Source organism: Heterodontus francisci, chromosome 13 (genome assembly GCF_036365525.1).
Source record: "Heterodontus francisci isolate sHetFra1 chromosome 13, sHetFra1.hap1, whole genome shotgun sequence".
NCBI classification, from domain to species: Eukaryota; Metazoa; Chordata; class Chondrichthyes; order Heterodontiformes; family Heterodontidae; genus Heterodontus; species Heterodontus francisci.
Window position 1 is genome coordinate 66,651,407 of NC_090383.1, and position 27,246 is coordinate 66,678,652.

General features: G+C 46.3%; 1 protein-coding gene and 1 long non-coding RNA gene across 3 annotated transcripts in view; one reads left to right on the forward strand and one right to left on the reverse strand.

Moving 5' to 3' along the window:
• Positions 1 to 27,246, forward strand: part of LOC137376417 (uncharacterized) — a 106,364-nt gene that overhangs the window by 39,041 nt on the left and 40,077 nt on the right. The window lies entirely within an intron of this gene.
• Positions 15,785 to 27,246, reverse strand: part of LOC137376414 (uncharacterized protein C2orf73-like) — a 128,581-nt gene continuing 117,119 nt past the window's right edge. For both annotated transcript variants that reach the window (XM_068044933.1, XM_068044932.1), the window contains exon 5: positions 15,785 to 18,633. In XM_068044933.1, coding sequence (XP_067901034.1) covers positions 18,331 to 18,633 — 303 coding nt within the window. In that variant the 3' untranslated portion in view covers positions 15,785 to 18,330. The remainder of the gene's footprint in view (positions 18,634 to 27,246) is intronic.

Below are 27,246 nucleotides of genomic sequence, written 5' to 3' on the forward strand. Positions count from 1 at the left end.
CCCTCCACCCTGCCCCAACAAGTTATCTCGATTCTAATGTTAGAAAAGCACCTCAAACAGCACAAAAGTGTACAACAAATAAACAGAATTTATCTCTGTATTCTCTACACACTTTCCACCCTATCGACCAAAATCCCAGTACAGCAATTGGAAAGATAAAATAGAAGATTAAATATTTCTTTCTGAGTCAGTGGTTCACTGCATTTAAAGACATGAGGTTAGAAATTACTGGTGACAGGATAGAAGATGAATGCTTATCATGAATGTATGATCATGTATCTACTACTTTAATGGAGGCAGTCACATTTAAAATTAAAGGGGCAACCCTTCATTAAAATAGCAGACAGAGGGACATCATAACTTTGTGTTGAACGCTCATACTCTCATATTTGCCAGTAATTTCTAGGCTAAAGTATGCTCTGGGCATAGACACACTTAAAGCAAATAAAAATTCATCCCTTCTGTATTATGGCTAAACTTTTCAAATTTTCTTTTTGTGTCAGCTGTCTTAAGTAGAACAATACACTAACACATCACATGCTCACACAAATATTTGAAAGTATAATGCAGATGTACAGTAAGGGCACAAGTAACCAAAAAGTTAGCCAGAAAGTTCAGAGTCACTGGTAAAGTGCACCGTGGATTGCTAATGTCATAGAATAGTGGTGAGTTCCTGAGTGGCACTAGAGCAAAGGGCATCGACTGCCCCATTGAATAGTTCGGTGCTGCTTCCATATACTTCCTTGTGACTAGGCCAGAGAAGCATTATCAGAGCCCTGGAAAAAGAAGCCGAGCTGACTCACTTGATTGGTGAATGAACATAAGCATATAAGGAAAAATATCACTTAAAATGGAAATTAAAAAAAATAAAATTTATATTTGTCCGAAGAACTCCTAATGGAGTCAATTGTACATTTTTTGTGCTCCTTTTGGTAAGGAATGTCAGTGCTGGGTAATCTAATATTACCATATAGCGTTGTAACATTGCCATGTGTAGACTAGAGCTCTGCCTTAACTTCAGCCTCAGAAGAAGACCTTCAACAACCATTCAAACTCATTGCTCCTGAGATAAGTCTATCAATTTGAATTTGTTTTTGCCAAGTTAGGCTGGTGGATTCTACTTGAGGATGAGCGAAGTCAGTTTTGACACTGGAGCCAGGCTTTTAAAAAAGATAGCTGGGAAAAGAGGAAGCAGCCAGGCAGTGAAGTGCTGTGATGGGAAGAAAAAAATTTTCACTGGGCTGTAGGACAGAATGCAGAGGAGGCAATGGGCGAGAAATTGGGATCATTTGTGCCCATTTTTGCGCACCACACGTGCTGTTAATGGTGTCTGTAGCACATGTGCATACTTATGGGGCAAATTTGTGCAGGATGCCATATTGGTGAGGGCATTAGCACATACACTGTGAACAGCTGCCAGATGTGTGCAGAGCAGGCAGATCATGATTTCAATCAAAGTGCAATGCTGATTTTATGCCAAAAGTGTCATTTTGGAGTTGAATGCCCTCTCTCAACCTCGCTCAGCTGAGCGCATATTCAGCAGCAGAAAAACCCTCCAACGACTCTAATTAAAGGGATCAACAACTAATAGATTTGTTGCTGGTTGATTTCTTCTGGATGTTGCTTTGATTCTACAAGTGTTTGGTGTTTTGTATAGCTGTTTAAAGTTGCAAAATTCTATCGGGAGTGTGTGGCAGGTGCTGAAGAAGTTTTTGCTGACTTCAAGTCTTCTGCACAAACCAGTTGCTCCCAAACTTGGGTGCACTCATACCCATTCTCTTTGGAATAAAGTATAATTTTGAGAATGAACAGAGGCCATGCAAAACAGGTCAAGCTGCTGGAAGAGGGAGGAGCCAAGGGGGTTGGAGAAGGGCTGTCAATAGGAAGCCATATCCAACCAGGGTGCTCAGGGGACATTTCTCCTACCTGAACCTCAGTGAGGAACAATGTGGGAGACATCTGCACTTCAGTAAGGACATCCTTACTGAAATCTGCTATCTGTTATAGCCACAACTACAACCTCATAATAGGGCAAGGACTGCATTGCCAATGGCTGTGAAGGTAATCATGGAGTGAACTTTTATGTGTCTGGCTCCTTCCAGGCTGGAACTGGAGATGTTTGCAACATCTCACAATTGCTGTCCACTGTTGCATAAGCAAGGTCACTGAGCTCTCTACATACTCTCTTGCCAGAGAGAAACAAGCAGTGTCTTCACTAGGATTGCAGGTTTCCTCACGGTGCAGCGTGCCAATGACTGCACACACATCACTTTGTGGATGCTGCATGTCATCTCTGAGATGTACCACAACTGGAAGGGATTCCACTCCCTCAACATCCATCTGTGACCATTTGTAGTGAATCATGCAGCTCAATGCCTAGTACTCTGGCTGCAGTCTCTATGCCTTCATACTGCCGCAGTCCCCTGTACCATCTGCATTTGACCCACCATGACAAACCAGAGGGTGGCTACTAGGCGACAAGGGCTATCTGCTAACACACATGGTTAATGACTCCAATGTGCAACCCACTCATGTGGACAGCATGCATATAACGAAAACCACATGAAATGTGATTGAGCAGACCATTGGGGCGCTTAAGCTCTGCTGCCAGGACCTCTTTGGAGGAGCCCTGCAGTACTCAGCAGAGTGCATGCCAAGATTCATTGTGATCGGCTGCATGCTGCACAACTTTGCCATCATGAGGGCACAGTCCTTGCGACCAGCTGTATGGGACCAGCTGAAGAGTAGGAGGAGCAACATAATAGACAACCAACACAGCCCCTTTCTGGCCAGGATGTACACGATCAACTCATCTGACTGGTGCCAGTGAATGCAACTCCAAATCATCATTCACCAACACCTTACTGTCCATCTGTTACTGACCATCACAGCTTGCTCTTGGCCACGATGCTAAAATAAAGGCCACCACAAACCAAACATTCCGAGCTAAATATTTAAATCAAACATTTCCATGTTGCATACAGAAGTCAGCTAATCACCTTTTGTGCAATCCCTGAGTGCCTGTCCTCTGTTTGCCTTTGCCTGCCATAGTGCTCCTACACAGTGCTGCTCCAGTGGCTGCAGCAAGGCTAGTTGCTGATTTTCAGGATCGGAGACTGCAGATGGCCTTCTACAACAATGACATCAATCAGCTTTGGACCTAGAAGGCCCGGCTGCGGGATGCTCCATCTTGGCATGGGCAGCAACATTCGGGGCTGGCTGGCTAATAGGCAACAGCAAGGGCACTGTGGGAGTGGCAGTGGTTGGGGACAAATGTTGTCTTCCTGAAAGAGGACAGCAGGTTGCTGCAAGGATCCACTGTCAAACCCCCAGCTTGCGCCTCAGCAATCTTAGTTACCTGTTGGAGGACCGATTGCTGGACTGCTGTGACATTCTGTAAGTCCCTTTGCACACTCCAATCCATAGCCAGAAAGGCAGCACTCAGACATTGGATGGCTGATGCTTGTGCTTCAATGAAAGATGTGACATTGGTATCACGGTTGGATTCACAAGTGTGCGAAAGGAGTTGGGCCACTACTTCCATGCTGGAAAAGATGAGTTCCAAGCTCTGTACAAAGTCCTATGCCACATTGATGCTGGACTCCTCTATGCTCCTTGACATTGCAGCCTTTCTGACAGGCTTCCTAATGCACCAAGCATTTAGTTGTGCATACCCATCAGCATTCTTCTGTAAGAAACAAAATCAAAGTGCATTTCTGAGTCCTCTATAGTAGAACTCCTGTGTGACCTCGCCCTCCAGCAATATGGCACCTGTGCTATCCTTGTCCCCTGCCCTTGTTGCAGGCCACATATGCCCAGTGTCTCACCACATGCACACCCGCCTCTGCTATCCTCTAAATTACATGCAGTGTCACTATCTCAGCTGGTGGCTGCGAGTGTGAAATCGAGTAACACTGTATCTTCATCATCAGTCTCTTCTCCACTGCCTGGCCAGGTTAGGTTACAGTTCATGAGGAGCTGAAAGGAAAAAGGCACAAGGGTAAGTTTGTGGTGCGGGGAGAGGTGGAAATTAAGAAGTGTATGCTTCCAACATCTGCAGCTTGTAAGTCAGAGTAGAGAGTAGAATGAGGTGGAGGTGGGATGTGAGAAAGAGGATTAGCTATGAGCAAACGGTCACCTTTGATAGTTTCAACCCTGCTGCTGACCACGGCCTCAGCAATGAATGCCCAATAATGGCCAGCATCGCTTGCTCCATGGGGGTTAGGAGATGCAAGTAAGCCTGTTCCCCTCCATTTAGCTCTTACTCTCCATGGTTGTATGCAATTTTTCCTGCAAGAGAGAGGGAAGAGTGTATCAGTAAGCGTCATGCAATCTGTTTGGGTGATGTGACTGTCATGGTTGAATAGTTGGCAGTGTGTGCAAGCTGAGAGATCTGGATGGGAGGCTTGCAGCAGTGCTAAGTGTGTGCAGGTGCAGTGACGCATATGAATGTCAAACATGGGTCCTGATTGATAGAGATTGTTGGTAGGTATGTGATGGGGGTGTAGTGAATTGAACAGTGACTGAGACTCATGGTGCAGATGTAGGACATTGCATTTGAAGATCCAGGGCCCCCTGACGTCAGGGGTCGTGGTAGGGGTCCCGGAAAATACTTCTGGAAGAGGCCTGAGTCAGGCCTCAACGCCGCGAAAGCTTTGCCCCATTTTACCGGCGACGGCGAAGCCTCAGGGTAGCCCCCTGATCACTCAGCGGCAGAGCCTTAATTTAAATATTTAAATAAATGGTAATGCATGCGTGAATACCTACCTTGTCCCGACGGCCGTTCCACACCGATATTCCAACCAGTGGCCGGAACTGTCACACCTTCGGATCTCCATTTGGAGATCCGAGCATAACACTGGTGGGCAGTGGGGGGAGGGGTGAAATTTTCAGGGCAGGAGTGGGGTCAGCGGGGAAATCTCCTACTATTAGCTGAGGGGATGGTGGGAAGAGGTTGAAGGTCAAAGTTCGGGGGGAAAGTTTAGCATCAGAATAAAAGTTTGTTTTGGGAGGATGGGGTTAATTATATATTGAGTACTCAATGTGGGGTGGGGGTTGGGAGAGGGGATTCAAAGTGACATTAAAATGTTATTTAAATTTTCAGAGCAATGGAACCTTTAAAAATTTAAATTGAAGGGCATGAAGCCCTTTAAAAATGGCGCTGGCATTTGTGCAGTAGCACCAGACGCCATTTCCGGGGATGAAGCACTCATCCCCTCTACGTCATCGGAGGCAGGTGGTCTCCATGTTAATGAGCCGCCGCACTAAATATTGCAGCAGCTCTGCAGCACACATCTCGCGCATGTACCGTATACTTTTTGAAGCTCGCCACCGAGAACAGCAGTGAGCTATTAAAATTCAGTCCACAGTCACTGACCTTGACCACTTGTACGTGGTCACTGAACTTCTTGCGGCATTACCATCCAGGTTAGAGTCATAGAGTTATACAGCACAGAAACAGGTCCTTGAGCCCATCGTGTCTGTGCCGGCCATCCAGCACCCAACTATTCTAATCCCATATTCCGACACTTGGTCTGTAGCCTTGTAAACTATGGCATTTCAAGTGGTCATCTAAATACTTCTTAAATGTTGTGAGGCTTCCTGCCTCTACAACCTCTTCAGGCAGTGCGTTCCAGATTCCAACCACCCACTGGGTGAAAAAAATTTTCCTCAAATCCCCCCTAAACCTCCTGCCCCTTACTCTAAATCTATGCCCCCTGGTTCTTGACCCCTCCACTAAGGGAAAAAGTTTCTTCCTATCTAACCTATCAATGCCCCTCATAATCTTATACACCTCAATCATGTCCCCCCTCAGCCTTCTCTGCTCTAAGGAAAACAACCCTAGCCTTTTCAGTCTCTCTTCATAGCTGAAATGCTCCAGCCCAGGCAACATCCTGGTGAATCTCCTCTGCACCCTCTCCAGTGCTATCACATCCTTCCTATAGTTTGGTGACCAGAACTGTACACAGTACTCCAGCTGTGGCCTAACTAGCGTTTTATACAGCTCCATCATAACCTCCCCGCTCTTATATTCTTCTTTTGGGCCTCCTTATCTCGAGAGACAATGGATACGCGCCTGGAGGTGGTCAGTGGTTTGTGAAGCAGCGCCTGGAGTGGCTATAAAGGCCAATTCTGGAGTGACAGGCTCTTCCACAGGTGCTGCAGAGAAATTTGTTTGTTGGGGCTGTTGCACAGTTGGCTCTCCCCTTGCGCCTCTGTCTTTTTTCCTGCCAACTACTAAGTCTCTTCGACTCGCCACAATTTAGCCCTGTCTTTATGGCTGCCCGCCAGCTCTGGCGAATGCTGGCAACTGACTCCCACGACTTGTGATCAATGTCACACGATTTCATGTCGCGTTTGCAGACGTCTTTATAACGGAGACATGGACGGCCGGTGGGTCTGATACCAGTGGCGAGCTCGCTGTACAATGTGTCTTTGGGGATCCTGCCATCTTCCATGCGGCTCACATGGCCAAGCCATCTCAAGCGCCGCTGACTCAGTAGTGTGTATAAGCTGGGGATGTTGGCCGCTTCAAGGACTTCTGTGTTGGAGATATAGTCCTGCCACCTGATGCCAAGTATTCTCCGAAGGCAGCGAAGATGGAATGAATTGAGACGTCGCTCTTGGCTGGCATACGTTGTCCAGGCCTCGCTGCCGTAGAGCAAGGTACTGAGGACACAGGCCTGATACACTCGGACTTTTGTGTTCCGTGTCAGTGCGCCATTTTCCCACACTCTCTTGGCCAGTCTGAACATAGCAGTGGAAGCCTTACCCATGCGCTTGTTGATTTCTGCATCTAGAGACAGGTTACTGGTGATAGTTGAGCCTAGGTAGGTGAACTCTTGAACCACTTCCAGAGCGTGGTCGCCAATATTGATGGATGGAGCATTTCTGACATCCTGCCCCATGATGTTCGTTTTCTTGAGGCTGATGGTTAGGCCAAATTCATTGCAGGCAGACGCAAACCTGTCGATGAGACTCTGCAGGCATTCTTCAGTGTGAGATGTTAAAGCAGCATCGTCAGCAAAGAGGAGTTCTCTGATGAGGACTTTCCGTACTTTGGACTTCGCTCTTAGACGGGCAAGGTTGAACAACCTGCCCCCTGATCTTGTGTGGAGGAAAATTCCTTCTTCAGAGGATTTGAACGCATGTGAAAGCAGCAGGGAGAAGAAAATCCCAAAAAGTGTGGGTGTGAGAACACAGCCCTGTTTCACACCACTCAGGATAGGAAAGGGCTCTGATGAGGAGCCACCATGTTGAATTGTGCCTTTCATATTGTCATGGAATGAGGTGATGATACTTAGTAGCTTTGGTGGACATCCGATCTTTTCTAGTAGTCTGAAGAGACCACGTCTGCTGACGAGGTCAAAGGCTTTGGTGAGATCAATGAAAGCAATGTAGAGGGGCATCTGTTGTTCACGGCATTTCTCCTGTATCTGACGAAGGGAGAACAGCATGTCAATAGTCGATCTCTCTGCACGAAAGCCACACTGTGCCTCAGGGTAGACGCGCTCGGCCAGCTTCTGGAGCCTGTTCAGAGCGACTCGAGCAAAGACTTTCCCCACTATGCTGAGCAGGGAGATTCCACGGTAGTTGTTGCAGTCACCGCGGTCACCTTTGTTTTTATAGAGGGTGATGATGTTGGCATCGCGCATGTCCTGGGGTACTGCTCCCTCGTCCCAGCACAGGCATAGCAGTTCATGTAGTGCTGAGAGTATAGCAGGCTTGGCACTCTTGATTATTTCAGGGGTAATGCTGTCCTTCCCAGGGGCTTTTCCGCTGGCTAGGGAATCAATGGCATCACTGAGTTCCGATTTGGTTGGCTGTATGTCCAGCTCATCCATGACTGGTAGAGGCTGGGCTGCATTGAGGGCAGTCTCAGTGACAGCATTCTCCCTGGAGTACAGTTCTAGGTAGTGCTCAACCCAGCGGTCCATCTGTTTGCGTTGGTCAGTGATTATGTCCCCCGATTTAGATTTGAGGGGGGTGATCTTCTTGATGGTTGGCCCAAGAGCTCTCTTCATGCCATCATACATTCCTCTGATGTTTCCGGTGTCTGAGGCCAGCTGAATATGACTGCATAGGTGTTGCCAGTAGTCGTTTGCGCAACGCCTAGCTGTTCTTTGTGCAGTACTTCTGGCTGCTTTAAGTGCTGCGGATGTTAAATCGCTGGGGGCTTTCTTGTAGTTCAAAAGTGCAATGCGCTTAGCGGCTATGACAGGTTCCAGCTCTTCATTATGAGATTGAAACCAGTCTGCATTTCTCTTCGCACTTTTGCCGTAGGTGGTCAAAGCTGACTCATAGATGGCGTCTCTGATGTGGGCCCACTTGGTCTCAGCATCCCCTGTGGGAGTGTTTTGAAGGGCTGTTACAAGTGAATTTAGAAATTTTTGTAACAGCTGTGGGTGAGAAATTCTGCTCGTGTTGATGCGCGGGTGGCCCTTCTGCTTGGAATGATGCAACTTCTTTGGTCTGAGTCTAACCTTGCTGCACACCAGGGAGTGGTCGGTGTCGCAGTCCGCACTGTGGAAGCTGCGTGTGATTTGAACACTGTTTAAGGCGGCTCGCCTTGTGACAATGAGGTCTAGCTGGTGCCAACGACGTGATCTTGTAGCTTTCAAGATGGCTCCTGGGCTGGAAGCTCCCTAGGAAGCTCCCTTGCTGTTCAACTCTATCCATGGCCATCTGCTCCCATCCCTAACGTTTTCTCCCCCAATCTGCCCTCTTAAACTGTTTAAATTCCCCTGGCTCTTTAAATCAGTTCATTTTAGCCCTATCTAAAAGTTAACAGTTAGTTTAGTGTATGTTACCTGGGCCCACTGCCCTCCCCCAGCCACACCTGCTCTTTGTTTTCTCAATGAAATTGATCCGGATGAAACTGACGAGAACAGCTGCCGATACTTTAATCTCCGATCCTGCTGTCTTCACAGTCCAGAGTGTCTGCAGCCACGGCATGCGGTAAGTCCATTGAGGTGAAGAAGGAGCTGCGGGACCCGAGAGAAGTCCTGTGAAAAGGTGCCCCGAACACCCAAAACATCCACGAACGGCCCCCCCCCGGCCGCAACTTCAAAGCGCCCGCGGGAGATGGCTCGGAGAGCATCTGCAGCGCACTGTCGGCAATGCTGCATGCCTTTATTTAAACCACTGCAAAAAAAAAAACCCTTAGCAAATGTAATCACCTCTAAGTCTGCCAAATGATGCTTCACCTCCCGAAGGACGTGGATGAGCTTTCCGGACGTCGATGGTGGGCACTGAGGAAATGGCTTATTACCTGCACCAGATTCCACCCCCCCTCCCCCCCCTTTACCCCCCTTCCACCCCCCCCCCCACCCCCGTCCCCTTCCCTGCTCCACCCTCTCAGCTCACCCCCTCACAACCCCGTCCCAGCCCGCCCCCCCCTCGCACCATCTTCACCCCGCACCCCCTTCCCCTGCACCCCCCCCCCACCCCCTCCCTCTACCCCTCCCCCTTGCATCCCCTCCTCCCACCGGCACCATCCTACACCTGTGTAGGGGCCCCAACAACCCCACTGCCTTGTGGGCGTCTCGGGAGAGACCAAGGCTAAGGGAGTAAACCCTAACAGAAAATCCGGAGCGGAACCCCGTAGGCGGTCATGTGTCACCTTTGGCATGTTTCCGGCAGTTCCTGCAGCCATACTGGTGCCAAACGTCGTGTCCTGCACTCCTTTGGACCCCACCAGAAAGGCCGAGAGGGGGGTTTTGACGACTGGGCAACTCTCAACCTCCATAAATTTGCCCAGGCATGCGCCATGGAGAGGTCACTCCATAGTTGCCTCACAGCGACTGAAACAACACGGAAGGCAGCAGTTACGGGTTATAAGTCCAGATAAATTGGCGTAGAAACTGGGCGCCACGGGCTGCCTTTGTTGGTGGGAGAGGTCATTGCACCTCACTGGACAGCTACCGCCCGCCTCAAACCGGGCAGCCCCCGGTCAATAAGGTTCTGTCCCGCCACAGTCTGCCTGCTTCAATGGGTGCTTGGAGCTCAGGGTCATTGCCCGAAAGGTGGACTGATACACCGCACCAAACAACATGAAAAAAGGAAAGAAGGTACCAGCCCTTCGCTTTGCAAGCTGGAACGTCAGAACTATGTGTCCTGGCCTGTCGGAAGACCTTACACAAATCAACGATTCTCGGAAGACCGCCATCATTAACAACGAGCTCAGTAGACTCAATGTGGACATTGCAGCACTTCAGGAGACTCGCCTCCCCGCGAGTGGCTCTCTAGCAGAGCAAGACTACACCTTCTTCTGGCAGGGCAGGGATCCTGAAGAACCAAGACAGCATGGAGTGGGCTTCGCCATCAGAAACTCCTTGCTCAGCATGATAGAGCCTCCCTCAAATGGCTCGGAACGCATACTGTCCATCCGACTGCTCACCACCTCTGGTCCAGTACACCTACTCAGCATCTATGCTCCAACACTCTGTTCCACACCTGAAGCTAAAGACCAGTTCTATGAACAACTCCATAACATCATTAGCAGCATCCCCAACACCGAACACCTATTCCTGCTGGGGGACTTTAATGCCAGGGTTGGGGCCGACCATGACTCATGGCCCTCCTGCCTTGGGCGCTATGGCGTTGGAAGGATGAATGAGAACGGGCAGAGACTGCTTGAGTTGTGTACCTATCATAACCTCTGCATCACCAACTCGTTCTTTCACACTAAACCCTGTCACCAGGTTTCATGGAGGCACCCAAGATCACGTCGTTGGCACCAGCTAGACCTCATTGTCACAAGGCGAGCCGCCTTAAACAGTGTTCTTATATTCTATGCCGCGGCTAATAAAGGCAAGTATCCCATATGCCTTCTTAACCACCTTACCCACCTGTGCTGCTGCCTTCAGTGATCTATGAACAAGTACAACAAGGTCCCTCTGACCTTCTGTACTTCCTAGGATCCTACCATCCATTGTATATTCCCTTGCCTTGTTAGTCCTCCCAAAATGCATTACCTCACACTTTTCAGGATTAAATTCCATTTGCCACTGCTCCGCCCATCTTACCAGCCCATCTATATCTCTCCCTGTAATCTAAGGATTTCCTCTTCACTATTTACAACACCACCAATTTTCGTGTCATCTGTGAACTTACTGAACATACCTCCTATATTCACGTCTAAATCATTAATGTACACTGCAAACAGCAAGAGTCCCAACAACGATCCCTGTGGTACACCACTGGTCACAGGCTTCCAATCACAAAACCAGCCCTCGACTATTACCCTCTGCCTCCTGCCACTAAGCCAATTTTGGATCCAGTTTGCCAAATTGCCCTGTATGCCATGGGCTCTTACCTTCTTAAACAATCTCCCATGCGGGACCTTATCAAAACCCTTCTGAAATCCATGTATACTACATCTACTGCTTTACCCTCATTGACACATCTCGTCACCGCCTTGAAAAATTCGATCAAGTTAGTTAGACACGATCTCCCCCGACAAAGCCGTGCTGACTATCCCTGATTAATCCCTGCCTCTCCAAGTGGAGATTAATCCTGTCCCTCAGAATTTTTTCCAATATTTTCCCAACCACTGATGTTAGACTCACCGGCCTGTAATTACCTGGTTTATCCCTGCTATCCTTCTTGAATAATGGTACCAAATTCGCTGTCCTCCAGTCCTCTGGTACCTCTCCTGTGGCCAGAGAGGATTTGAAAATTTGTGTCAAAACCCCTGCTGTCTCCTCCCTTGCCTCACATAACAGCCTGGGATACATCTCATCTGGGCCTGAGGATTTATCCACTTTTAAGCCCGCTAAAACAGCTAATACTTCCTCCCTTTCAATGCTATTATGTTCAAGTATATCATAATCCCCCTCCCTGATCTCTACACCTACATCGTCCTTCTCCATAGTGAACACCGATGAAAAGTAATCATTTAAAACCTCACCTATGTCCTCCAGCTCCACACAAAGATTGCCACATTGGTCCCTAATGGGCCCTACTCTTTCCCTGGTTATCCTCTTACCCTTAATATACTTACAAAACGCCTTAGGATTTTCCTTTATCTTGCCTGCCAGTGTTTTTTCATGTCCCCTCTTCACTCTCCTAATTACTTTTTTAAGTGCCACCTTGCACTTTCTATACTCCTCTAGTGCCTCCGCTGTTTTCAGCACTTGGGATCTGCCGTAAGCCTCCTTTTTTCCTGATCCAATCCTCTACATTCCTGGATATCCAGGGTTCCCTGGACCTGTTAGTCCTACCCTTCACCTTAACGGGTACATGTTGGCTCTGAACTCTCAAAGTTTCCTCTTTGAATGACTCCCACTGATGTGATGTAGACTTCCCTACAAGTAGCTGCTCCCAGTCCACTTTGGCCAGATTCTGTTTTATCATATTGAAATCAGCCTTCCCCCAATTCAGTACCTTTATTTCTGGTGCACCTTTGTCCTTTTCCATAACTACCATAAATCTTACAGAGTTATGGTCACTATCCCTGAAATACTTCCCCACTGACACTTCTACCACTTGACCGGCTTCATTCCCTAGGATTACGTCCAGTACTGCCCCTTCTCTTGTAGGACTTTCTACATACTGGCTCAAAAAGCTCTCCTGTATGCATTTTAAGAATTCTGCCCCCTTTAAGTCTTTTGCACTAACACTATCCCAGTTAATATTGGGGAAGTTGAAATCCCCTACTAGTATTACCCTATTATTTTTACACCTCTCTGAGATTTGCTTAGATATCTGCTCCTCCATCTCTTCCTGACTGTTTGGAGGCCTGTAGTACACACCCAGCCAAGTGATTGCCCCCTTTTTGTTTTTAAGTTCTACCCAAATGGCCTCATTTGAGGAACCTTCTAAGATGTCATCCCTCCTTACTGCAGTAATTGACTCCTTGATCAACATTGCAATGCCATCTCCTCTTTTATCCCCTCCCCTGTCACACCTGAAGATTCTATACCCTGGAATATTGAGCTGCCAGTCCTGCCCTTCCCTCAACCATGTCTTTGTGATAGCAATAATATCATAATCCCATGTGCTATTCAACACCCTCAATTCATCTGCCTTACTAGTAAGACTCTTTGCATTGAAATAGATGCAACCTTGTATTTTTCACTTGTGCCTTACCAGATCTATATTTGCTCTGCCTTCCAGACAGACTCACTTTCTGTTCTATATTACCTCCTACTGTACCTCCACTCTGTATCCCATCCCTTCTCGGGGCTAGACTTCTAGCATTAACCTCCATGGCTATCTGCTCCCACCGCCTTCTGACCATGTGTTTGGAGGGCTTCCTGGCCCCCAGCAGATACAAGACATATCTCCTCCTTTCCACCTCCTCCAGCAAGGTCTCTAGTGCAGCATCCAAAAAACTTGGAGCCCACTCTCTTCCATGTTGTGCCATTCTTTAATGTTTCCCTAGTCAGATTCACTTCTTGCATGACTGCCAGCACCACCTCAAGCCACAATGCGCCTCCCCTTTAAGAGGTGCAGGCTAGTTTTAAGCATTTCTAGCCATTCACAATATTGGTCCCCTGCTGATAAACCAAGCCAATCAACAGCGCAGTTAGTTCTGGCTGGGCGTTGAAATATTTGAACTGAGCTGGCAGCATGAAGTTGGCATGCTGTCTGCATTGCAAACAATGGACACAGGGAACTCATGCATTGCAATCTCCGCACCCATTCTTGGGGGTTATCAAATTTAGCTCCCACTCTGTTTGTCAGGGGTTCTCAACCTGGGGTTCACAGTCCTGTAGGGGTCCGTGAGAAGGTTTCACGTGATCTGACAATGTGTAGACAAAGGTAATACTTTTTTTTGCTCTGGAAAAATAAACTGGCACACATTCTCAAATCAGCACAGCTCCACATGCAGTATTGTGAGGGCTCTAGAATGTAAATGGCAATTGGAAACTATCACTAGCAGTTCAATGTTTGAAAAGGGCAAGTTGTTATAAAGCAATGGACATAGATGAAGGAGACATCCAGAGTTAAACAGTGGCGCGTTGGGATAGCCCTAGCAACTCATCTGGAGACCACAATGCCACAACATCTTGATAAGTACCAGTTCCCCTCTGGTGGGCAGATGGATATCTGGGTGAGTTGCACTTCGACCCTGCCCCCCACCACCCCTGGTAGATCTAGCTTCTCCCAGAGGGTGTGCCTCCCATGTCCAAACTCTGGCTATGTTGGAGTCGCTATTTAATCATCTGCAGGCGGCCACTTCAATAATCCGTTAGGCAGGAGGTTGGGCCTGCCATCTTATCATGCAGCACCTCCCTAGAAAAGAGAATTAGGGCTGAATTTTGTGCTGGAGCTGGGGCTTCTGGTGTCGGGCCGAAAAGACGGAGAAAAGCTGCCTTGGCCTTTTCGTGTCACCTCCCCCACCGAAGCGATCCTCTGGTCTTTTTAAATCAAAGTTTCAGGAGCCAGCATCCCTGAGTCTTTAAAGACAGGGATTCTGTCTGCAAGAGCTGCTGGCCAATCAGAGGTCCCTCAGCTCAGCAGTATCAGCAGAGCCACCAGCAGCAGTGACCATTGCTGGTACTGAAAAGGCCTCGGACCCAGGCCCAGTGCTGGAACCCTGGACCCACGGTGAATGAGGCAGGGTCGCCAGGGCCATTACGAAGGCCTCGGTGAGGGGGTGGGTGGGGGGATGGTCATACAATCCAGGGGAGGGGGGTCCTGGGGTAAACTGGTTCCTATTGGGGTTCCTCCATGGGCCACAGATTGCCCACGGAGGAGGGACCCCTGCCACTAAACCCGCAGGGGGGCACTGAGCCCCCCCCCCCACCCTCCCGCTGGTAAGATCCCAGCGGCAGTGGGAAGAGGCCCTTAATTGGCTGTTAATAGTCAACTTAAGGGCCTCAGTTGGGCTCTGGGCAGGAAGGCTGTTGTCGGCCTATACTGCCCCTGGGAAGATCGCTTGGTGACGGGAAACGATGGGCCCTCTCCCTCCCTGCACCCCCCAACACCCGTCAAGATACTCCATACCCTCCCCGCCTCAGGGGGCCACACAAAATCCCGACCCTAATGTGGTGCAAGTTCACTATATGACTTATCAAAGCATCTCCTTTGTAAGTAGATAAGAAGCAAATTACTGCAACAGTACACATAATGGAAAACAGCAGGTGAGTCAACATCTACAGGAAGAGCAGGCAACATGTCTTCAGAAGGGTTTGAGCTATCTGACCCTTTGTTCACACACCTAGGGTATCTCATGTTTTGCTCCTCCATGTGGGGTGTCTAATAATATGTTCGCTCATTTGAGGTTAGTATATCATGCTTTACTCACCATGTGGGTGAGGGCTAGATGTGTGCAAAGCTGGCATTTATGCCCATCCCTAGTTGGTTTGTGTTTATTACATTGTAGAAACCACAGTGCCATCATAAAATTGGATACAGGGCAGTGTGAGATAACTCTCATAAATGGTTGTGACTGATGTCACTAAATCCGAGTATCTATGACAGACTCAAATTTGTAACAAGTGCTTATGTTTTCTCTGAGTCAATGTTAACTTTGGGCCAATGTGTGCTAAATAGGCTGCAGTTTTCTACTGTGACACCACATTCATAGAAACCCAAACCCGCATAAACTGGGTTGAGAATGCCAAATTCCATTTCACATAAAACTCTTAAAGCCAGAAGACAGGAAACTATAGATTCAAATTCAGATCTCCTAAGTGAGATGTGGTGCCTTCTATTTTCGCAGAAGAAAAAACATTTTAATATAACTTGCTTGAAAACAACTATTTTATTATGACATAGATGAATCAAATGGTAACAAAAATTTTTAGCAGATTTACCATAGCATTCATATTAGATTTAGATTATGTAACATGACTAAACCAAACTCAAGTAGTTTCCATTACTTGGTTAGTAGATTTAGAAGTCATTTCTACATAGCATATGCTACAATGATAAAGAAAATAACTGTTAGAAATTCCAAATAAAACCATGAAGTGTTGGGAATGCACAAAGGGTAGTCGGCATCTGAAGAAGAAAGGCAGATTAATGTTATAGATGGCAACTTTTATTGGAACTGATTAAGGGTTACACCCAAAAATACATTGTCGGTAGTAATCCATCTTTCTCAGTTGCTAAGTGATCTGCTAAGCATTTGTGGCATATTCTGATTGTACTCTGCTAGTTATTAATTTTACTCATCAAAATTATGTAAAATTTTAAGACTGTAAAGAGTGAAAAAATTGAGGAATCACTAACAATAGACACTGCAAATTGGGCACATTAATTGTCACACCCAGTTTTTCAATTTGCATTCCCATTGGATGAAGCTCCATGCTGGAGTCTTGTGACATTTACCCTATAGAATGGTGACTGAATTAATACTGTGTACCTAGAAAATCATATTCTTAGGAATAAAATGTTTAAAAGAATATGACTAAATAGTATGATGACTAAATTTTGAATTTTTCTTTTTGTTGTCAGCTAAATGTGCTGATTCTATGCAATTTAGATAACAAACACGAGGGTGAAGCTAATACAGTATGAAACCATGTTTTGAAGCACAAGTTGAGATAACAGCCTTGAAATCACTCGAATAATTTAAGACAAAATACACACTGTAGTATGACACTCACAGAGCCATTGTAGGTTCAAATAGATGAAGGCCATTTTGTTGAACAAGCTTGGTGGTTAACTGAAGCTAACTACTCTATTGGTGATAGTGAATTGGATGAACATATAACACTCTGCATCCTGGTTTTTCTTTTCATTATGGAAAATAAAATCAGATGGGGTGCAAAACAACCTGCCTATTCATTCTCCCCCATTTAGCACTGCCACTGAAGTTGAATTTCACCCCCATCATTCCAGTAGGAAGCTTTTTGTCTAGAAATGACCTATTCTCTGATTCTAAAAATGGCACATGACATTTGGATTTTTAAACATTTATTCATTCATGGGTTGTGGGTGTTGTTGGTGAGGCCAGCATTGATTGTCCCTCCCTAGTAGCCCTAGGTGGTGGTGAGCCATCTTCTTGCATTCCCACAGTGTTGCTAGGTGGAGAAGCAATCCAAATCTGAAGCCTTTGACACAAGTCCCCAGTTGTTAGTTAGGAGAACTTTGCAGGGTCGACTGAGCTGAGTGTATGCTCGTCCTATCAGAATCCGATGCCTAAATTGAAGTTGAGGACCATCCAGTGTTTTTCTTATTATACTTCTCTCTAGCAGTTTGAAACAACTTCGTGGCTTACTAGGCCATTTTAGAGGGCAGTTAAGAGTCAACCACATTGCTTTGTGTCTGGACTCACATATAGGCCCGACTGGGTAAGGTCGACAGGTATCCTTTCCTAAAGGATATTGGCTAACCAATTGGATTTTTATGAGAACCAATAGCCTCATGTTTACCACCACTAATACAAGCTTTTAATTCCAGATTTATTTCCTTTTTTAAAAAACTGAATTCAAATTCACAAACTCCCATTGCAGCAAGGTCCATAACTTGGCTCAAAACACGCGACTGCCCGTTATATTTGGATTCCAACATTTAGGGCAATGTGTGAGGGCTTGTTATGCCAATTTCAAATACAACTGAACTCGATATTTTTAGTTTCAAGAAAAAATATATGTACATTTAATCACTAAAGGAATGATGTAACTTTTAACAGTACAACTGAAGTGAAGTATGTGAAATTACAGTATTTAAAAAATTAATGCTTGGCTTTAATATTTCTACTTTACAATACTACTTCACATTTGCTGGGATAGGATAGGGCGTCTGAATAGATTGGAACAATTTTCCATGATCTGTAAATTTAAAATTCACGTAGGAAAGCAATAGGTTGGTCAGACTTATTAATATTGTCTGTGACCAGTCCTTCCTTGTCCTCGCAGAACATAGCAATGATAATAGTATATGCAAAAATAATGAAATATTTCAATTTAAGCCAGAATTTATGAATGCTTTGTACTGCGCATAGAATGCAGATTCAGCATTGAGGAGCACAGGGCCATTACCAGAGTTGCAGTTGGCAACAATGCTTGAATAACTGCAGAAGCAGGCTCCTAACTGTACACCAACAATGTATTCTAACAATGAAGTTAACAAGTTCATGTGCAGTGCAGAAAAGCTTTTTTAGTATAATAATGGTGCCTGTAAAGAATAAACTACTGAACAGCCATGCCATTTGAAAAAGACTGTGCATTTTTTAAAGTACTGACTGGTGTCAGTCTGTGTTTGGTGTTGTTATTGCTGACTAGAACATGTGAACGATTAGTCTCAGACATCAAGCTCACTTCTGGAGGTGACAGAGGCAATTGTGTGCAAACAGTTGTACCAACATGGCTACTCTTTTGTTTTGCTGCTGCTGTGAGATCCAGAGCAACTTACTGCTGCTCATTGAGTCCACTATGTACTTTTATCTGTCTGTGACCGTAAACGGGTTTGTCCTTCAGCAGGAATTCTGGGATAATCCTTGGCTGCTTCCTCCAGGTCTGGTTTTGATAAGCAAGTTCCAGAACACAGCATCTGTTGAAAATTCACTGAGCTGGGCTTGGGTGAGGCCAATATGTTTTCCCCCATATTTCCTTTTTCTTCTTTTAACTGCTCCAGTGAATGTGACCCTCCAGTAACCAGGAATGTTTCTTCTCCGCTGGGAGCTATCTTTCCACTCTGCTGGTTTATCTGTGTGCACACAAAGGCTCCATGACGCTAGAAAGGGAAACAAATTCAGCTTTAACAAGCGGAACACAAGCATCTTGTGGATGCAGCTGTAGGCTGAGTTCATTTATTAGCTCAAGTGCTGGCACTCACTTGCTTCTTCCACTCCACTGGCCATCAGCTGTAGCTTAGCTATCTACAGGCAGCAGATAATGGATATTCTGTCAGCTCAACTTATTCATGAAATTAAACAACAATGGAAAGTTTGGTATTAAGAACTTGGCTCTGAAACAACTAAAAGAATAGGAGTCTTATTTTGTTACAATTTGAACCCACTTGCCATTTATCACTCAAATGTGTGTGACTAGAACATTACACTGTGTGTGATGATTTCAATTATATTTCACGTCTTGCAGTATGGGTTCCCATGGATACCATTGCACACTGATTATATTACGGCTGACAGATTTAGAGTTGAATTTTGATCACCTTTCCTTTAGTGCACTTCACACAAGCAAAAATTAAATGCATTTATTAGAAGCATAAAGAGGCAACTCGCTCCTGGCTTTCTTCTATTGCAGTTAGGAGGTACATGACAATGTCATGACTGGTTCTCTGGTTTTTCCTCCCTCTTTTGAGAAGCACATGACCTCAGCTTGGTATGATTGAACATGTATTTTACCACTTTGGTGAAATTCAACATGTTGTTACACTTCCATACAGCAGAGAGAAGTTCGGAAGTATTCTGTTGCAAAATCTGTTATTACCATATTTTTAATCATCAGCTATATGGCAGTATTGCACAGTAATACTGTTTAGCTTCCCAGATTACAGACACTCTCTTCTTCAAGCTGCCTGCTAGCTGATCTTTTATAAATCTATGCCAGATATTTCCTTGCATTCAACATCACTCAATATTCCCATAGGTGGACTTTGCATCCTGTATGGGCTAGCATGCATCTTTACTTGCCCAATATTTAGATGAATGTAGCAAGACCTAACAGTCGAACAAAGAAAACTTGACATTGGAGTCTGTCTGACTGGAATATACCACTTGCTATCACTTTAGCATTGGTAGGCAGAACAATATAGATCACAACATGGGTTTCAACAACTAAACAAATTTATTGAACAATAAGCAGGTACTCAGAACAAATAGTATCTTTATAGTAATTACAATCACTACTAAACCTAAAGTATAAGAATCAACAAGTATATCTCTTGAGCTAACCCACAACATTAAAATGGCACTTAAAACAAATTCACATGGCTCTCAGCTACCCTAGAGTCCTTCTACTAACTGTGTATCCCTCAAAGCTTCAGATCGCTGTCTTAAAGCAATACTGCCCAACATATAACTCCAAATTCCTTTGAAGATATCCTAGAACAAAGATATTTATACCTGTATAGAAACCTATATCTCTTATAACTAGATTAGGTGGCCATTTAGGAACTGCTCACAAAGCTGCCAAATGAAAAGCTACTGTAGCAGCACCTCAGGAGTTTGTATGGTAGAACAATCCTCCAAACCCAGTAGGTAGTAAGGTTAGGTTATTGACCATCATTAAAAAAAAGTTTGACTTTCAGCTTGAATGATGTAATAAATGAGAAACAGCATTTAACTAATCTACATTCATTGTTTAAGATTTAAAGCTATAACATAGAACAATAAAGGTTCACAGCACAGAAGGAGGCCATTCATCCCATCATGTTTGCATCAGCAATCCCACTGCCTTGCTCTCTCTTCTGATCCCTGTACCCAGTGGTTAGCACCGCAGCCTCACAGCTCCAGCGACCCGGGTTTGGTTCTGGGTGCTGCCTGTGTGGAGTTTGCAGGTTCTCCCTGTGACCGCATGGGTTACCGCCGGGTGCTCCGGTTTCCTCCCACAGCCAAAGACTTGCAGGTTGATAGGTAAATTGGCCATTGTAAATTGCCCCTAGTGTAGGTAGGTGGTAGGAGAATGATGGGGATGTGGTAGGGAATATGGGATTAATGTAGGATTAGTATAAATGAGTGGTTGTTGGTTGGCACAGCCTCGGTGGGCCGAAGGGCCTGTTTCAGTGCTGTATCTCTCTATGACTCTCTACCCACCTTCTGCTTTAAATGCTTACCTACTCATCCCTTAGACGATACCATAATCTCCATCTCAACTATTCCCTGTAACAAAGCATTCCTTGTTCTAACAGTAATCTGTGCAATTAAATATCTCCTCACCTCTCTTCTCAATCTCTTGGGAACAATTCTAAATTGATGGTCCCTCAACATCGACTCCCCAACTAGAAGACATTTTTTCCTTATTTGGCTCATCAAAGCACTTTGGAATTAAAAACAAAACTCAGTTAAATCTTGCCTTCTTTGCAACAGTGAAAATAGTCCCAGTGGGCTGAATTTTAACCTAAAAAAATGGTCAGGTATGGGTTAGGTGGGGTGTTAAAGACTGAAAAATCAGTTTTTCAACCCAAACTCGCCCATTTCCAGCTCTAACTGAAGTTGGAAGTTGGGCGGGCAGCCAACCTGCTCCAAGGAGGTGAGTTGAAACTTTAAGTATGATAATAAGGCTAACAGCCTCATTGTCATTCAGGTTTTCAACTTTAACTCTGGTCAGCTGGGTTTCCTGAGCATCAGGAAACCTGACAGTTTCATCGAGGTGAAGACCTGGTGGATTCAGGAAGAAAGTGCCTTCACACCTACCTCCTGGATTCAAGTGCCTGCCTGGGAAGACTCCACGGTCAGGAAGCACCACCCCCCCCACAACCCCCTCCTTCCCTGAGGCCTCTGATCCCACCAGCAGGCCCTGATTCCCGCCACCCCTCCCACCACCGGGCCCCAGATCCCCCCCCCGACCAAAAATGCCTCTGACCTCTAACCCCAGTACGAGGCCTCCGATTTCCCCCACCCAGCCTCTGGGCTCGGATCCCTCTTCCCCAAGGCATCCACCAATCTCCCCCGCCAACATCCCTACCCTCAGGCCTGCTATCCTCCCTCAGGCTTGCGACCACCCCGCCCCATCCAACCCAACCCAACCCTAATGGTTCTGACCTCACCACCTCAGCCCTAGATCTCCCTTCAGGGAACTGCAGCCTGCCCAGTTGACAGGATTAATACTTTTCTTGAATAGGATCAAGAGCATTGATATACTTTAATGTTACATTGAGCACAAACTCAATATGGTCATCGTGTGGGTGATGGAAAATAATGGGGGGAATTTTGTGCCCTCCCCACAGTAGGTTTGGAGGCAGGGAGAGCATGTAATTGGGTGGGCTGGGGCCCCATTATCTTCCCGCCTCTGCTGAAATTAAGTCCAGGGGAGGAAGGCCTGTGAACTGCCTTCCAATCCCGCTGCCAATTGAGGCCCTTAAGAGGGCAATTAATGTCCAATTAAGGGTCTCATGCCACTGCTGCAAATAGCTGAGGGGTGGGTGGGCCAGCCACTGCACATGGAGCATGGTAAGAAAAACCATGCAGGTTGCTTTCTGGCTCTGGTGGTGGTGGTGGTGGTGGAGGGGTCCCTCGTTAAAAGGCATTTAGTGCCTGAATGAGGGATCCTGCATCTGGAAGAGCAAGGCCCTCTGAGAGCCACACTCACCCTTGCTGCTGCCCCCCCCCCCCCCCCCACACACCCTCCTCCAGAACCCCCACCCCACGAGACCCCGTCACGCCCTGACCTACCTGTGATTTGTGTCCAGCGCCATTCCTAGGCCCCAGGTGGGTGCTCCACCGGCAGCAGCCACCGCCTCCATTGTGGCGCTGCTCAGTTTAACAGCTGCTGGCCTCTAATTGCGCGTCAGCTCTGAGGACGGGACTTCCGTGGAAGGCGCTGTTCAGTTATATGCCTATTTGGCACTTAATTCGGCGGGCCTCCCACAGAATGGGTGACGCCGGGTTCTCGCCGGCACTTTTGCCGGAGGTTGAGACTACTATTGCCCAGATAAAATCCCGGCCAATGTATTTAATCCAAGTTGATGTGGCTGCTCCCTCAAGGTGATGATTATATCTTCAACTACCTAGGTGCTAAGCTCTAGAATATCCCTCCCTAAGCCTTTCTGTCTCTCTCCCCTTTTAAGACATTGCTTAAAACCTACCTCTTTGGCCGAGCTTTTGGTTAATCATCCCAATATCTTGAATGGCTCGGTGTCAAATTTGTGATAGTGCTTCTTGAAAGTGCTTTGGGACATTTTATGAATTTAAAGGTGCTACATAAATGCAAGTTGTTGTTGTAACAGAAAGGAGACAAAGCTGGTGGGATGGCAGCTGCACTGCTGCTCCCACTTCCTATGCCTTGAACGTACCGGGCGCCAGCAATGTACCGGCATTCAATACAGTGGAACAGCATAAGCGAAGCTGGTTAGCTTATTCCTGGCTTGCACCATGCCTTAGACCACTCAAAAATTGAAATGTTGGCCCTGGTGAAATCATCACTCTTGTAAAGGGGGAGTGATTTCATCTTTCTACTGACGGTAATGCCGGACCTACCAGCTTCTCTCTAAAGTGGCAGACGAGTGCAGCATTCCTCCCACACCCACCGGTAGGTATCCAAGATGCGCCAACGTTGGCACAAGTACCTGTCTGTTTTATGAAATAGGCTTGATTGTGAAAACTTTGTGGTGTGATCAGGCTTTCAGAACATCAGCAGCACGCGATTTCTGATCGATCACAGTTACGCTGTGGAGTGGGATCACAGATATTTGGTCCTAATGCATTTTAGTTCTAATTAGGCACTGGTGCAAAAAGAAATTTAAAAACACTCGTAACAGGATTGTCATATATTCAGCTTTAGAACAATAAACCAAATCCGTTCGTGAGGTAGTGGTATTTTGGCTGACTTCAGTAGAGAGGACAATAACACAACTATACGTCAGTTTTGAAGGTGAGAAACTTGAGTCTGAAACTAATGTTGTGAACTTAAATAAAGGCAGTTACAAAGGTATGAAGACCGAGTTGGCTAAAGTGGACTGGGAAAATAGGTTAAGCATTTAAGGAGATATTTCATAACTCCCAACAAAGATATATTTTGTTGAGAAAGATAGACTGTACGAGAAGGATGAGCCATCCATGCCTAACTAAGGAAGTTAAAGATAGTATCAAATTGAAAGAAAATATGCACAATTCTGCAAAGGTTAGTGATAGGCCAGAAGATTGGGAAACTTTTGAAAATCAGCAAAGGATGACTTAAAAAAAAAATAAAGATGGAGAAATTAGAATGAGAGTAAACTAGCAAAAAATATAAAAACAGACAGTAACAGCTACTACAAATATGTAAAAAGAGAGTAGCTTAAGTAAATGTTGGTCCCATAGAGGATGAGAGTGGGGAATTAATAATGGGAAACAAGGAAATAGCAGAGACTTTGAACAAATATTTTGTTATCAGTCTTCACAGTAGAAGACACTAAAAGCATCCCAATAATAGTAGAAAATGTGGGGGGAGGGGGTGGCAAAAGGGAGGGAGGAACTTAAAACAATCACTGGAGAAAAAATACACAAGAACACAAGAAATAGGAGCAGGAGTAGACCATTTGGCCCATCGAGCCTGCTCCGCTATTCAATATGATTATGGTTGATCTTAGGCTTCAAGTCCACTTTCCCACCCACTTGCCATATCCCTTGATTCCTTGAGAGACCAAAAATCTGTCTATCCCAGCCTTAAATGTATTCAATGATGGAGCATCCACAACTCTCTGGGGTAGAGAATTCCAAAGATTCACAACCCTTCGAGTGAAGTAATTTCTCCTCATCTCAGTCCTAAACGATTGGCCCCTTATCCTGAGACTGTTCCCCCATGTTTTAGGTTCCCCAACCAGCGGAAACAATCTCTCAGTTTCTGCCCTATCCAGTCCCTTCAAAATCTTGTATGTTTCACTGAGATTGCCTCTCATTCTTCTAAACTTCAGAGACTATAGGCCCAAGTTACTCAGCCGTGCATCATAGGACAACCCCCTCATCCCAGAGACCAATTTAGTGAACCTTCGCTGTAGTGCCTCCAATGCAAGTATATCCTTTCTGAAATGTGAAGACCAAAACTGCACAAAGTATTCCAGATGTGGTCTCACCAAAACTCTACAATTTTAGCAAGACCTCTTTATTCCTGTGTTCCAATTCCCTTGAAATAAAGACCAAAATGCCATTTGCCTTCCTAATTGCTTGCTGTGCCTGCATGCTAACTTTCTGCATTCCTTGTACAAGCACACCCAAATCTCTTTGAACATCAATACTTACAAGTGTCACACCTTTTAAAAAATATTCTGCTTTTCTATTCTTACGAACAAAGTGACTTACTTCACACTTTCCTACGTTATGCTCCATCTGCCATCTTGTTGCCTACTCACTTAACCTGTCTATATCTCTTTGCAGCCTCTGTGTCCTCCCCACAGCTTGTATTGCTACCTACCTTTGTATCATCAGCAAACTTATATACATTAGTCTCTGTCTCTTCATCTAAGTCATTAGATTGTAAATTGCTGAGGCCCCAACACTGATGCTTGCAGCACTCCACTATTCACTGCCAGCCAACTTGAAAATGCCCTGTCCATACCCAAGCTTTGCCTCCTGTCCGTTAACCAATCCTCTATCCATGCTAATATATTACTCCCAACTCCATGAGCCCTTATCAGGCCTATTAACCTTTTGTGTGGCACCTTATCGAATGCCTTTTGGTAATCCAGGTATACTACATCTATTGGTTCCCCTTTATCTACCCTACTAGTTACATCTTCAAAAACTCTAATAAATTTGTCAGACCGGATTTCTCTTTAGTAAAAACCATGCTGACTTGTTCTAATCATACTGTGCTTTTCTAAGTGCATTGTTAAGACTTCCTTAATCATAGACTCCAGCATTTTACCAATGACTGATGTCAGGCTAACTGGCCTGTAGTTCACTGTGCGCTCTCCCTCCTTTCTTGAAAAGCAGTGTAACATATGCCAACTTCCAATCTGATGGGACCATTCCCGAATCAAAGGAATTTTGTAAAATCATAGCTAGTGCATCCACTATCTTCTGCAGTTATCTCTTTTAGAAACCTAGGGAATCCTTATGCAGGAGACGGGGCTTCCGGCGCCGGGCCAAAACGTCGGTGGGGGGGTCCCCACCTCTGCATTTTATCTGACCCCCGGAGCGATCCTCTGGTCTTTTGGCGTCAAAGTTTAAGGAGGCAGGATCCCTGTACCTTTAAACATTTAATAGGGACGGGGATCCCACCCCTAACAGTTGCCAGCCAATCACAGGGCAGTCGGCTCAACAGTTTTGGCAGTGCCACCGGCAATGGTGGCCACTGCCGGTACTTATTTTATTTTTATTTATTTAGAGGTACAACACTGAAACAGGCCCTTCGGCCCACCGAGTCTGTGCCGACCAACAACCACCCATTTATACTAATCCTACATTAACCCCATATTCTCTACCACATCCCCACCATTCTCCTACCACCTACCTACACTAGGGGCAATTTACAATGGCCAATTTACCTATCACCTGCAAGTCTTTGGCTGTGGGAGGAAACCGGAGCACCCGGCGAAAACCCACGCGGTCACAGGGAGAACTTGCAAACTCCGCACAGGCAGTACCCAGAATTTGACCCGGGTCCCTGGAGCTGTGAGGCTGCGGTGCTAACCACTGCGCCGCTGTACTGCAGAGGCCTCAGACCCAGGCCCAGCGGTGGAACACCAGACAAGAGGTAGGTGAGGTGGGGTCACCAGGGCCAGTCTGCATGACCCCAACAAGAGGTGTGGGGGTGGACGTTCGGTCCAGGGGAGGGTCCCTGGGAGGGGGGGTACATTTGTTCCCGCTGGGGGTCCTCCTTGGGCCACAAATTGCTCACAAAGGTGGGACCCCCTGCAAGCCCGCAGGTAGGAAGCCTTGTTTTCCAAGGTGTCCTCCCCACGTGGCAGGGGCCCCCCGCACAACGCAGCTGGTAAGATCCAACGGTGGCAAGAAGTGGTCCTTTCTTGGCCTCTGGTGGGAAGGCCGTCATCGGCCTATCTTGCACCCGGGAAAGTTAGAATCAGCAATTCCGGTGTCGAATTCTGTGGCAGGTAATGCTGCCCTGATTCTCCGTCACCCCAGCACCACAAAGCCCGCCTTTGGATGAGCACAAAATCCGGCCCCGAAGGTGTATGCCGTCAAGTCCCAGGGATTCGTCAGATTTTAGTGCCTTAACTTTCTCCAATACCTTTTCTACTATTCTTTGTAATATAGTTTCCTGCTTCTGTCTCCATCCTTTCTTGAATAGGGGCGTTACATTTGCAGTTTTCCAATCTGCTGGGATCTTTTCCAGAATCTAGGGAATTTTGCAAGATTACAACCAATGTATCTGTTACCTCTTTAGTTTAGTTTAGAGATACAGCACTGAAACAGGCCCTTCGGCCCACCGAGTCTGTGCCGACCATCAACCACCCATTTATACTAATCCTACACTAATTCCATATTCCCCACCTGTCCCTATATTTCCCTACCACCTACCTATACTAGGGACAATTTATAATGGCCAATTTACCTATCAACCTGCAAGGCTTTTGGCATGTGGGAGGAAACCGGAGCACCCGGAGAAAACCCACACAGACACAGGGAGAACTTGCAAACTCCACACAGGCAGTACCCAGAATTGAACCCAGGTCGCTGGAGCTGTGCGGCTGCGGTGCTAACCACTGCGCCACTGTGCCGCCCCTGCA